The sequence below is a fragment of the Arvicanthis niloticus genome, chromosome 12 (assembly GCF_011762505.2).
Source record: "Arvicanthis niloticus isolate mArvNil1 chromosome 12, mArvNil1.pat.X, whole genome shotgun sequence".
In the NCBI taxonomy this organism is placed as follows: domain Eukaryota; kingdom Metazoa; phylum Chordata; class Mammalia; order Rodentia; family Muridae; genus Arvicanthis; species Arvicanthis niloticus.
In genome coordinates, this window is record NC_047669.1 from 22434548 (window position 1) to 22448385 (window position 13838).

General features: G+C 44.4%; 1 protein-coding gene across 2 annotated transcripts in view; it reads left to right on the forward strand.

Moving 5' to 3' along the window:
• The window catches only part of Hspbap1 (HSPB1 associated protein 1), a 54530-nt gene extending 42453 nt beyond the window's left edge, over positions 1-12077 (forward strand). For both annotated transcript variants that reach the window (XM_076942883.1, XM_034515838.2), the window contains exons 5-8: positions 2883-3054; positions 4386-4469; positions 10319-10429; positions 10526-12077. In XM_076942883.1, the coding sequence (XP_076798998.1) occupies positions 2883-3054; positions 4386-4469; positions 10319-10429; positions 10526-11038 (880 nt within the window). In that variant the 3' untranslated portion in view covers positions 11039-12077. The remainder of the gene's footprint in view (positions 1-2882; positions 3055-4385; positions 4470-10318; positions 10430-10525) is intronic.
• Positions 12078-13838: the final 1761 nt, after the last annotated feature.

Genomic DNA, 13838 nt, shown 5'->3' on the forward strand with positions numbered 1-13838 from the left:
CTGATGACCTAGAATTTGGATGTACTCAGGTGTCAGTTAGCCTTATTCCACCTAATGAACCGTGCTTCAGAGTGTTCAGCCCTTTGAGACATTTGCAGAGCAACTCATAGAAAACACCAGAAATGGCCACACGCAGGTCCTCAGTGTCACTAGACACAAAATGATCATGAAGGGATCCAGAAGAAATAGTGTGTGTGTGGAGGGAGGGGCACGTGCCACTGGGAAGCTGCAGAGGTCATAGCAGTTCCATGTTGGTTCAAGTCCTAGTTAAAGGCTAGCCTTTCAGGTACACTGTCGTATCCAGGAGTCAGCAGTGAGTCGAGTGTGATCCTTCTCGGCCCTTTTGGAGTTGAGAGTTTGGAAACTGAATTGTGACAAGATAGAGCATTAGAGTTGCTTCTTCCATGTGCTCTGAATTAGGAAGCAAGCCAAAGAGATTCCAGAGGTTTTTTCCTTTGATTAAAAAAATACATAGTTTTACTGTAACCGCATATTTTCTATTTTTGTGGCACCCTGATGTGATAAAATAGCTTTAGTAAATATCTCAAGTGTTCTTCAACTTCCATGTGTCAGAGTAGGTAGAGGTGGTCAGGACTGTGTCCTGAGAGCAGTTCCCAGGGTACATGTCCTTCAGCGGTGAAGGGAGAGTGTTTGCTCCTGGAGGAGGCTTCAGGGCATTGGAACTGAAAGGTGGGAGGCAGTGCCTCACCAGTTTGTAAAAGAGCAGTTTTGCACAATGGGCTTTCAAGCAGAGTGTCTCATCCAGATGGAAGGGACACAGGGTCCCCAGAAATCGTGAACTCTGCAGAGGACCCTGTGTAAATGGTGCACTGGGAACAGTAGGAGTGGGCAGAGAAGGCTGGGTGGAGCACAAAGGTCTTGACTCCCAGCCAAACACCCCAATTCTTCATTCCTTCCACGTACAGAACCATGGGAGGCTTTGAAGCAGGGGATGGCATGGTGATGCAGTCCTCTTCTGGAAGGACATGCACATTTCAATCTGTGAAGCCAAGCAAAGCAGGTTGGATAATCTGGGTGTGATGGCTGTTCCTCTGGAAAATACTGCTTTGGAGAAGTCAAGAGATGTTGTTCTGGGTGATCAAGAGATGATGTTCTGGGTCCCCATGAGTCCAAGGGATACCAAGAGATGTGGACCTCTCTCTACTGCCATTGTGGAAATGAAATGAAATTGATGACCTCTTCAGAGCCCTTCCTGGAGAGGCTGCCTTCAGGCATCTAAACTTCAGCAGGTCTGACCCAGTGGCTGTAATAGGCTGCCCTAGAATTTCAGAAAAGTCAAGGACGTCACTGTTTCTGTGAAACCTCCAGTTCCAAAGTGAAATAAGACGTTAGTACACTCTTAGCAGTTTGAGAATTGCTTCCCTTTGCAGAGAGGACTGGTGGTACTGGTGGCTGTCTACCAGGGCTCACACTCGGGAGGGAGGGCTTTTGGGTTCTTTTCCTCTGGTCCCATCATCTCTCCTCACTATCTCCTCAGCTTTCCTCACTCTCTGCTCTCTTTGCCTCAGCACTCTTCCTTCTAGTACTGTAAAATATAGAATTTTACAGTTTTGTGAAATAAGATTTATTACCCCCATTCCTTAAAAAAAAAAAAAAAAAAAAAAAAGGGAAGAATCCAGTTTATAAAACAGTTTCTCCTTTTAAAAGATCCTTAATTATATTACTTTTAGGTTATATAGTATCATTTATTCATTTCTCATCCTTAGTAGATAGATAAATGTGTTTAACTTCCAGACAGGGACAAGTCTAGAAGCCGTCTGCTGGGGAAAGCTCTGGGGCTTATTCAGGATAGTAATATCCTGATTAGCCAGCACAGATATTTGCAGTGCTGGAATCTGGCTCAGTGCTAAGAGGCCTGCAGCACGAACCTGATCACTTAAGTTCAGTACACAGCAACGTGTGAAAAAGCCAGGTGTGGTGCCCTTCTATAACTCAGGTGCAGAAGGCAGAAGAGACATGGGGTCCCAGGAACTTGCTGGTCAGTATGTCTGTCCAATCAGAGCTCTGCATTCAGGGAAAGAGATCTTGTCTCAGAAACTAAGGTGGCTCACCTTTGTGGTGAGTGACACAGGCCATTAATCTGAGCACTTGGAGGTAGAAGCAGGAGGATCTTTATGAGTTTGAGACCAGCCTGGTCTCCATAGCAAGTTTCAGGAGAGCCAATAAAGTTACATAATGAAGCCATGTCTCCAAACACCAGGGGGAAAAAAGAGGAGTTAATTCAGTGAATGATAGCCCGGCAGTGGTGACGCACGCCTTTAATCCCAGAGCTTGGGAGGCAGAGGCAGGTGGATTTCTGAGTTCTAGGCCAGCCTGGTCTACAGAGTGAGTTCCAGGACAGCCAGGGCTATACAGAGAAACCCTGTCTCAAAAAAAAAAAAAACCAAGACAGTGAATGATGAGGAAGACAGGCATGTCATCGTCGCCCTCTCGTCTCCACACATGCACGTGCGTCTGCATGGTGTATAGAAATACACATAACAAACACACCACACACAAGATAAGTGTAATAAAGATTATTCTGGTTACCTTCAGGATTAGGAGTGAAGGCAGTGACAAGCAGGCTGTGCTATAAGATACAAAAACAAAAGCAAAGAAACACCTTACAAATGAGATCCTATCCCAGCAAGGAGAGGGAGGGGCAGCCTCAGGAGGGCGTGAGACACCCACCAATGGGGAGCTACCTTCCATCAAACATCTGCAAGGGATCAGCTTTGAGTGAGAGGCCACGTTCCTGTATGAACCGAATTTAATTTAGTAAAACCAAACCTTTGGCTGCTACCTTCTTAAATGTTCTATCTCAAGTTGAAAGCTAACTTGTATCGTGTTGTTGTTGGGTTTTTTTTTTTTTTTCCAATTAGGAAAAGATGGTATCTCTTTCCTCCTGAAGATACGCCTTTCCTATATCCAACCAGAATTCCTTATGAAGAGTCAAGTGTGTTCAGTAAAATCAATGTTGTCAACCCTGATTTAAAGCATTTCCCTCAGTTCCAGAAAGCTCGAAGACATATGGTCACGCTGAGTCCAGGACAGGTAATGGGGTTTTAAACATCGATGACCTGTCAGTGGACACCACAGTCTGGTGCCTGTGCTTCCCTTGTACAGATGGGAAGTCTCCTCTCAGTCGGCCCTGCTGCTGGAGGACTTCTCCATGCACAGGCCTGAGAGACAGAAAGAGGGAGCACAGCTCCTCCTGCTGGTCATGGAGAAAATAGGCATTGAGGACATTCAAAGCAGGTGAAGTCATTCTTATTACTCAGGTTAAGAGACATGTCAGGGTGTGGTGCTAGAACATAGTCACAGTTCATTCCTGTTCCACCAGACAGATAGACACAGACTGCAGTGCATCCTGTGCTCATAGGCAGGTGAACTGAGGAGGATTTTCAACAAAAATGGTAGACATTTTAATCCCTTCTAAAGAGACTGTATTCCACATATATTCGCCCTGTGGGGAAATTTTTCATTACAACAGCGGGGCTTGCTGTACCAGTTTCTTAGCATTTGAAAAGTTTGTATTCCCTCCATCAGCTTCATCCTGATTGCCTCCGTTGCCCACTCCTTGCTGGCTCTCACCCTGCTCTCCACACATGGACACAGATCCACCAGGCCATGTTGCATCAATCTTCCACCAGACACTTCCCTTCATGCATGCCTCTTCCTCCAGCCCCCAATACCTACTGCTTTACGTTGGACCTCTGTGGATTTTACTGTTCTGGGCATTACACCTGCAGCCAAACAATTTGTCTCTGACTTCTGTTTTCAAGGCTGAACAGTTCTTGATTACGTAGATGTACCACAGCGATCTACTCCTGAGCTGATTGTGTGCAATGTTAGGAGTGTGTGTACACATTACAGCTCACTTGCTGTAAGGCCCTTGAGTGTTTAGGAGTAGGATGGGTGGTTCAGAGAGTGTGGCTGACCTTCTGAGAGATTGCTGTAGTGTCTCTACAGAGGCCATTTTACATTCCTACCTACAGGGTCTGAGGGCTCTGACTACTCCAGTCCTTCCCCAGCACTCTGTCCTTATTGTACCGCGGGAGGTTTTCCAGTAAATAAAGTGAAGTGGCTGCATGTATCCTTCCATCAGAATGTTCACAGCGACCGTTCAGTGGCAAAAGGGAAAAGCTGCAATTTCAAAGCCTTTATTAAAAGTTAGATGTGAGCAGAAGTCATGGGATTAAGAGGAGTGGAAAGCTGTAAGCGCATGACCTCAGCAGCTGAGGGAGGAGAGGAGCTGGTGGGGAGGGGGTCTTCCCTCTTTCGCTCTGTTCCCTTGGCTTCATCCCTGTCTCTCCCTTTAGCAGTCTCAGCTAGAGTGAGAAATGTCCAGTTTTTGTGGTAACTATTTTTTGTTTGGTTTGCAGGTTCTGTTTGTTCCCAGACACTGGTGGCATTACGTGGAGTCTCTTGATCCTGTCACCGTCAGTATAAACTCCTGGATTGAGCTGGTACTGTTGTTGTTGTTGTTGTCGTTGTCGTTGTTGTTGTTGTTGTTGTTGTTTTTGTCATCCTCCTTTAAAGAACACATGCCTAAGATAAGCAAAACCTGTCCAAACATTGGATCACGGGTTCTCTGTGACATTGGATCCCAGCAGCCGGGATGAATTTGTTTCTGTGTTCTGTGAGTCTGTCCTCTCTGGAATTTAGACATGTACCATTCTCTTATTTTGCTTGAGTTGGTTGTGTTGTGTTTTGTTTGAGATGGAGTATCTCAACGTAGGGTCTCAAATGCTTAGTCCTTCTTCCTTGGCTCCTGAATCCTGGGATGGCAGTTGTACTACTGTGCCCCTCCACCACTCCTCACAGGGACACAGAGTGGCCTGGACATTGATGATTTCCTCGAGTGGTATCAGGAGAGTTGTGTTAGGCCTAGCAGGATCTGCCGTCTATAGCTAACATTGCTGGTTGTGTCTCACACCATCCCAGATGGAATTATCTGTTTCTTGGTTCAGGATCCTTATTTCTAATCTTGACTTACGCATTGTTCCAAAGTGGTATCGTTCAACACTATATTTTTATCATTCATTTCACCAGGACCCTTTTCCCAATAACACCTTCATCCTGGCTCCCTTTGCTGTTCACAGTGCGGTAGCTATCCGGCTCAATCTGTCTCTAACCTGAAGCCTCAGTTGCGTGTGCACTGTCTTTAACCAGCACCTCTGATTGAGCCTGTTCCCCCCTTATGGCTCTGCTTGCATCTCGCCCTCCTTAATCCACAGCCTGACAAGTGTCTGTTCTCTTTGGCAGCTGCATCCCGCCCCCTTGGTTGAGGTGTTTCCTTTGGTTATGGGAAGGGCTTTGGAGTAGGTCGGTCCTGAGAATTACTGAAACAGGAAGCTGTACTTAAGGGCTTAGGGAAGAGGGGACACAAAGCCTTTAAGGCTCAGTGGGAAGAATGTTGGGAGACCAGCAGCCTCACAGTTAGAATGTCTGCTTGGAACTGCAGCTGGAGCAAATGTGCGATGGGGTCCACCGCAAGACTCACAGCTGCCATACCCATCCCCCAGCAGATGGTTCACTCCAGGCAAGCTCAGTTTGTAAGCTCACTTGCAAAACCGAACCCGGCTCAGGAAAGTGGTTGTGAAGCTTAAATTAGACAGCATGTAAAGACAGCCAGCATAATCCATACACATACATCATACACACACACGAGAAATCTCTATGAGTAAGAGAAGAGGTATGATGTCAGCGACCCCTCAGGGCATACACACCACATAACACTGAAGACCCACATGGGTGTATTTATTTGGTGGGGAGATTTCTTCTTCACAGTGATGCTTGGAACACTGCAGCCCCTTTTCTAGAAAGAAACCTTGTCTAACTTGACAGTTTTGAGATTTTTTTTCATATGGTCTTTGTCATGCTGGGTTGCCCCCCATCCTGTACTGCCTGGCTTCCCAGTCAGCTTCATGTTTGTTGTGTTGGTTATCTTGAACATTCCAGCATATCCAGAGAGTTCTGAATCTGCTCAGCAGTGCACTTAGTGAAACTCCTTCATGCTGCCCAAATGAACCGTCAGGTGTATCATTGCTGCCTGGTACATGAAGCTCTCCTAGGATCCTTTTGTACTTTTCTGTGCTCCAGGCTTGCAAGCTAATCATGTCTGCAGACAGCCATGGTTTCCCTACTGGAGAATGGCATTTATAAATAGATTTGGTTCCTTCTCTGGGTAGTAGGATGGTGGGGGTGGGAGGGAGGCACAATTATGGGCATAAACCTTTTCATAGGATTTTTTTGTTGTCCTTTTAATGTCATAGAGTCTACACTGACAGTCTTTCTTTCACTTCTGTTATTAATCATTTATGCCTATTTTTAAAAATCTGCACTGGCCACGGCTTATCAGTTGCTTGACCCTTTTAAGAACTTACTATAGGTCTCCTGTTTTTAATCTCATTGATTTCTGATTCTTTGTTATTGAGTAATGTCCTGATTTGTCTACATAATAAAACCAAAAAAAAAATTTTTTTTCCCTTAGCAACAGTAACCTATAGCACACTATGGGTGTGCTCCTCTGTCATTCAGTAGACCCCCAGTGGGTAGATGTTTGATTACTTCTGGCATTTTATAATTATAAATGATGTCGGGGTGACCTGTGTGTGTGCTGTTCTATATTCACTGATGTGTGACATTGGGGAGGATCCTGACCCCCAGGTCCTGCGTCTCACACTGCCATGATGCAGTCTTGCATTTCCATCAGTGGCATGTGAGCACTGTTCCTCCCACAGCTTTGTGCACAGGCTGTGCTGTGGAATTGGATCGGATTGGCTTTTTAAGAATAGTTACAAAACTTTCCACTTTCTGAATTCATAAAGGAATTATTATTATTATACATTAGTCCACATTTTTTGGGAACATGAGTTTTGGGAAGCATACAGTGTGAGTCTATTGGATTTTATCTTTTCCCAAGGGGGTTTTCCCAGTCCTAGTAGGATTGTGAGAAAGTCCCTTCTTCCTCTGCTGATGCAGTGTCTACTGAGTCACCTGTGGGTCTGTGTCTTTCTGACCACTCCTGCTTTATTTACCAAGTCCACCATGTTGGTAATAGCCAACCAGACTGACTTCTCAGCGTGTTTTTATTAAAGTGTTTTCTTGGCTATTCTTGCTTCTATTTTTTATATATAATCTTGTAAATCAATATATCTACTTTGAAGAGGAAAAGCTTCTAATACTTTTATTCAACCCATATTAAATTTTATGTGAACTTTAGATGTTGAATTATTCTTCCTTGTCCAAATTCAGTTTTCTTTCCTATAAGCATACTGTAAAGTCTCCTCTCTCTGACTTTGTGTTTCTTCCCATTAAAGCTTGTATCTGAGTATTTCTTTTTTCTTGGCTGCCATAGTAAGATCTTTGTTCCCCTTACATCCATTCTGTCTTTTGGCTGAGCAGTGTTGGTATATATGGTGGCTATTGGTTTTGGTTGAATTATTTTTTAATATTTTCTGACGTTATTGGGTTTATAAACGTATCTCAAATTCTCCACAAGTTTTGATAGTTTTACTTCTTTTCAATTTGTTTGCCTGTGATTGTTTTATTTAATCACATTGGCTAGTACTAGAACACCTGATTCAGTAACAAATAGTGGAGGGTGATTCTCATCTTTGTCTTCTTACTGACTTTAGAGGGAATTCTGATGAATGATTTAGTTATTTCCTTGCTTGCTTTGAGATGGTCTCATGTAGCTCAGTCTAGCTGCAAAGTCACAGTGACCTGAGCATGGTCTTGAAGTGATTCTCCTCCTTTATTCCTAAGTGATGGAATTATAGGCACAGTGATTTTCAACTGTGTAATGGTTTCTCTTTAATTAAAAATGACAGGAGTGGGACTGAATTGTCTATACATTTTATCTGTGGTATTTATCATTACCTCTTTCAAAGGTTTTGTTGGGTTTTTTTCTTTTTTCTTTTTTTTTTTTCTTTTTTGATAGTTTTACTTCTTTTCAATTTGTTTGCCTGTGATTGTTTTATTTAATCACATTGGCTAGTACTAGAACACCTGATTCAGTAACAAATAGTGGAGGGTGATTCTCATCTTTGTATGAATGTAGAATTGAGTGCCTTTTAAGCATCAGTGGGAATGATTATATAATATCATTATATGTTTATACTTAGCTTCCAGGGAGAGAAAGAGGGAATGACAAACATGCAGACACACGCCTAGAAAGCTGGGGTTGGGTGTTGTCTTACTCTGTGTTCTATTGCTGTCAAGAGGTGTATGACCATGGCAACTCTCTCTCTCTTTTTTTTTTTTTAAAGATGTATTTATTTTATGTATATGAGTACATGATCACTGTTTTCAGACACACCAGAAGAGGGCATCAGATCCCATGACAGATGGTTGTGAACCACCATGTGGTTGCTGGGAATTGAACTCAGGGCCTCTGGAAGAGCAGTCAGTGCTCTTAACCTCTGAACCATCTCTCCAGCCCCGACCATGGTAACTCTTATAAAGGAAACATTTAATTGGGGCTGGCTTACAGTTTCAGAAATTTAGTCCATTACTATCATGGCAGGGACCATGGCAGCATTCAGCAGACATGGTAGCTGAGAGAATTCTGCATCCTGACCCAAAGGTAACAGGAAGAGAGAGTGGCAATGGGCTTGGCTTGAGTTTCTGAACCCTCAAAGCCCATCCTGACCTCCAAGGCCACACCTCCTAATGGTGCCCTTCCCTATGAGCCTTTGGGAGCTATTTTCATTCCAACCACTACAGGTGGTCTGGGCTCTCTCTGGAGTAACCACAGCACACTGGAAGCTCTGCATGTTTAATTTATAGGGTTGAGCAGCGAGTCTGGGTTACTGCATACAGCTGGCAAGAAGGTGGGGTCATTACAAGCAGATAAACCAGAAAGCAAGGTTTGTGGTGTACAGCTGGATTAAGCAGACAGAATTAGCTAATCTCAGTAGAAGTAATCTGCGTATAGGAGAGTCTTCAGTCTGTAATTTTGGGGGGTGGGGGAGGGAGAAAAGTATGGTGGATATTTTCTACACATGTCAACATTCACACATGGTCCAGAGAGAGCTCTGCCATCTCCCTCTGAGCCTCACCCTCCAGGAAAGGCTCTGCCATCTCCTTCTGAGCCTCACCCTCCAGGGAAGGCTCTGCCATTCCTCCCTGGGTCGAGGCTCCTGGGTCCTTGACTCAGCTGTGCCCGTGTTAACAGCACACATTCATTCACAGCTGCTTCTACTCCCCACAGTTCTCTTCAGTAAAAATATGATAGTGTAATAAATTACACCAATTGATTTCTTCATTCTTTTTTCTGAAATAGATCAAACCTTATTGAGATATAATGTTTTTAACGCACTGTAGGATACTGTTTGTTCGAATGTTATTTAGATGTGAATTCACATGGCTTCAGTAGTTTGTTAGGTTTTACCATAGTCTTTTCTAAAAGCTTGTTAATGTACTGTTGTTCCAGTCATCTCTTCTAGAATTTTACTGAGAATTGGTATGAGTGTAAACAGACTCTCAAGTAGTACAAGTTTGGTCCCTAAGGACTTGAGGCATTTGTTAGTCAAATAATTGCTCTTTTAAAAAATGTTTATCTTTGTTTCTGTTGCCCATTTAAAAATTGTCTTATTAATGTATGCAAAATCTTTCTGTATTCTCTAGTAATCTCTTTTTAGAGTGTGTGTTATAGGTATCTAGTTTGAATTTTTTTCTCTTGCTGTGTTTTTTAATAAATAGAAGTTTTTGGTTTTAATTCTATTTATCAGTAATGCTACCTTGTATCTTAAGATGAGCTCAGAGGTTTAGCTACTTTTTCTTTGTTTTGTTTTGTTTTGTTTTGTTTTCTGAAACAAGGTCTCCTTGTAAAGCAGCCAGACCTCAGATGGGCCACCAGCCCATGCTTCTGTCCTCTTGCTGAGGCATCTAATCCCGGCCCCTTTGTGACAACTACCCCACCCTCTTCCACTGCCACAGAACCAGCCACCCATTCTTCTATCATCACATGATTTGCTTTTCAAACTCCATAAGGATCATTGTTTCATGTGTTTATTAATTCCTTGAAAAAATTGGACATATCAAGAAATGGAAAAGATTAGAAAAAATTATCTAAGGTCATTTGTATACAAGGCCTATGTCTTCAAATATAATTTTATTATTAAGTTTAGTGAACTACACTCATAGATAGCAGGTGATAATGAACACACGTGAACTATGGTGCTCCCAGCAGCACGGGGTACCTTCTGTGACAAGGTTGACATTCATGGGGCAAAGCATATAAATTACATCATTAGGCACAGAGACAAATAAGAAAATGTGGTTTCATTTTTTTAATTTTTTACCTCAGGAAGAGGACCACTTAGCCCGGGTGGAGGAGGCAGTCACCCGCATGCTTGTGTGTACACTGAAGACTGCAGAGGACCCGCACCACCCCAGGACCTGGCTGAACCCTACTGAGGTATGATGGTCAGGTTTCCAGGCCGGCTCTTGGTGTGAGTGGTGAGTCGGCCCAGTTGGTCCCCAGCAGGATGCTGACGGGTTCTTCTCTTCGTAGGTTGAGGAGACGTCTCACGAAGTCAACAGCTGCTACTTGAACAGTGCTGTTTGTGCCTTTTTTGATCATTGTGCAAAAGCTAAAGAAGTAGAAATGCAAGCTCTGAGAGAAAACGGGGAGGAACCAAGTGTGCAGGAGCACATGGAAGTGGAGCAGGCGCACGCTCCGAGCCTCCCAGCAGGGGCTGGGAAACAGGAGGCTGCAAGCCTATTTGGCCCAGATCTAGTCCCTGTGACACCAGTGTCTGAAGAGAGAGGAGGCACACTGGAAGGCAATAGTGAAGAACGTGTCAGCAGCAATGGAGAACACTTTGCAGACCTGCCCTGTGTCAGGAGGCAGCAAACCAGCAAAGGGGCAAGCGCAGTGGCGGAGCCATCAGCCCCAAGGAATCCCGTGGCACCTTCTCGAATCTTCGTGTCCACAGATGACTTGCTGGACTGCCTAGTCAATCCACAAGTAACCAGGATGGTGGCCCAGCTTTTGATACAAGGAAAAAGCTGTGATACTTTTTAATAACTTTTTAATTACTTCTTAAGAACTTTTTAAAATATATTTTTAGAAATAATATGATATACGTGTTTGCTTTTTGATTTTTTTTTTTTAACTAGCTCTTTGGGTGTGTCACATGTGTATACAGTATATTATGATTGCATTCGTGCCACACTGTCCACCTCCAGCCTCCTCTGAATCCTCCCCAAAATTTTCTGTCCTTTGATTTTTTTTTTTTTTAACAACCCATTGAGTCCAGTTGCTGATAACCATATGCACATGGTATGACCATCCACTTGGCCCTGGTTAACCTCTCAGGGGCTGTACCCCTAAAGAAAACTGACTTACCCTCCTGACAAAGCCATCAGTAGCGCCTTAGCTAGCTCTGGGAGCTCATGTGCCCATGTTAGAATATTACTGGCTTGTCCTTCCACAGGCACAGGCAGCCACACTACAGCTGCCGAGTTCACGGGCGAATCAGTTCTGTCCTGTCCAGTCCAAAAGACATTGTTTTGCCTCATCCCTCCCTGACCTCTGACCTGTAAAAACTCCCAACCCTTCTTCCTCTCAGTTTCCTTTTTCTTTCCTTTGGTGGGGAGCAGGGAGGTTTGAAACCAGATCCAACTATGTAGCTCTGGCTTTTCTAGAACTCTCAGTGTAGACCAGTCTGGTCTTGAACACTCAAGAGATCCACCAGCCTCTGCTTCCTGAGTACTGGGATCAAAGGTGTTGGCCGCCTCCCCGTCACTCAAGGCTCTGTGTTAACCAGCATGCACTGCACCAAGATGCTCCTCTGACAAGGAAGGATGACCTAGAAAGGGCTCAGAAGGAAGTTTGATAACTTTGTTCATTTAGTAAAATGATAGCAAGGTTGTTTCACTTCCAGGCCACTGTGCTGGACAGCCAGGGTTCCTGGGCGGGTTGAGTTTGTTTTTACAAGGTTTTGCTATATACCTTAGGTCAGCCTTGAATTCAAGATCCTCTGGCCTGCCTCCCCAAGTGCTGGATTGCAGGTAAGGTTGGTTCTCAATAGTATGGTTCTCAAATAAAGGATGAAACAGCAGGTGGTGAGTTTGTACATGTTTATAAATGTGCTTTTCCCAATAAGATGTCACCGTGATCAACTCTTTCCACCCAATAAGATGTCACTGTGATCACTTCTTTTCAGCCCACTGCTCGGTCACCAAACTGGCTCACATTTGTAGACCTCTCCTTGGCCCCTTGGCTTTTCCACCTGGTCTTTTCAGCCTGTCTCTAAGTGCAAGTTCCAAGTGTCTCCAGCAGGAACCAGTTTCTTCCTCGGCCTCAGTCAGCAGTGGTCAATCTGCTGTTAATTCATGCAATTTTATTCGGCCTCAGTCAGCAGTGGTCAATCTGCTGTTAATTCATGCAATTTTATTTTTTATTTATTTTTGTCTTTTGGGACAGGAACTCACTGTGAGGCCCTGACTGCCTTGGAATTTGCTGTGTAGACCAGACTGGCCTCAGACTCAACAAGGATCCCTCCGCCTCCGCCTCCGCCTCCGCCTCCGCCTCCGCCTCCGCCTCCCGAGTGGTGGGACTGAAGTTGTGCACCACCATGCCCGGCTTGATCTTATAAATTTTTATTGGCCGTCCCTCAAGCCTTTTGTTCCCATTGTCTATGGCAGCCTTAAGATTGCAGTGGCAGAGTAGGTGTAAGAACAATCACCAGCACTGAAGGGCATCCGGCAGAGGCCTTGAGCAGAGCCTCGCTCTTCTCCCAGTCTGAGCGCTGCTTGCCCAACACAGCCAACACTTATTGCTTAGAATGGCTTGGTCCCCAACCACCTGAAGAACTGCCTACACTGGCCAGTGCATATTTGCCTGTTTGGTTATTGTTCATCTTTCCCAATCGGCATGTTCCTGCAAGCTTTCTAGTTCAAGAAACCAGAAGCCGAAGCGTCTTATAGCAGGACATAGTTTATGGACCAGCCAGCAAGCTTCTCGAAAACTATTATCCAAAAGCTAGAGTTACCCCAAATGCTATGGGATTAAGGCTTTTTATATATTTTGGGCTTCTTTTTCTGCTATATATTGCTACTTACATTCTGAGGGGATGTTTTAAACTACTAAACAGTTATAGCTAGGGGTTTCTACCCTGCCTTTGTTTATTCAGTTCCCAGACAAAAAACACAACTTTTATTTTTATGATAAGCTTTAATCGGCACTAGAGCTGGCCACATATCTACCTTCTATGCTGTTGAAATCTATTTCCTCATTAATAACCCTGAATTACAACTTGCTATGTTCCATCTAGGCTGCTCTTTAATTGGCCAGCCCTCATGGCCATGTCTCCTCCTCCTCTTCCTCTTCTCCACCCCCCCCCCCCAAGTCTCAGGACTCAAATCTGGAAACCCAAGAACCACACCTATCTCTCTTCTCACCAGCTATTGGCTGTGTAGGCAGGCATCTTTATTCAGGAATAATTTGGAGGGGCAAGGTTATATAGCACCACTTGGATTTGTCACTCTCATCCCTGGGGACCACAGGCCATGTTGGCCCGTATTTAGCATTGCAATACATGCAAAAGCCTAAACCTCCACAGGCTGCAATGAGGAGAGGAGGCAGAAGGGACACTGGACGTGGTGAGTCTCATGTTTACACAGGAGTACTGACCCAACAGGCACATACACACGTGGACATTGACTAGCCTGCATGGCTATTGTCTGTTTTTCTTTTAGCCTTCGGGGGTCTCTGTTTTCTGGGTCTTAGGTGATCCCTGTGAAAGGGATCTGCATCCAGAGGGGCTGCAGCCCACAACTTGAGACCCACCTGAGACCCACCGCCCTAGTGTGGCATAACT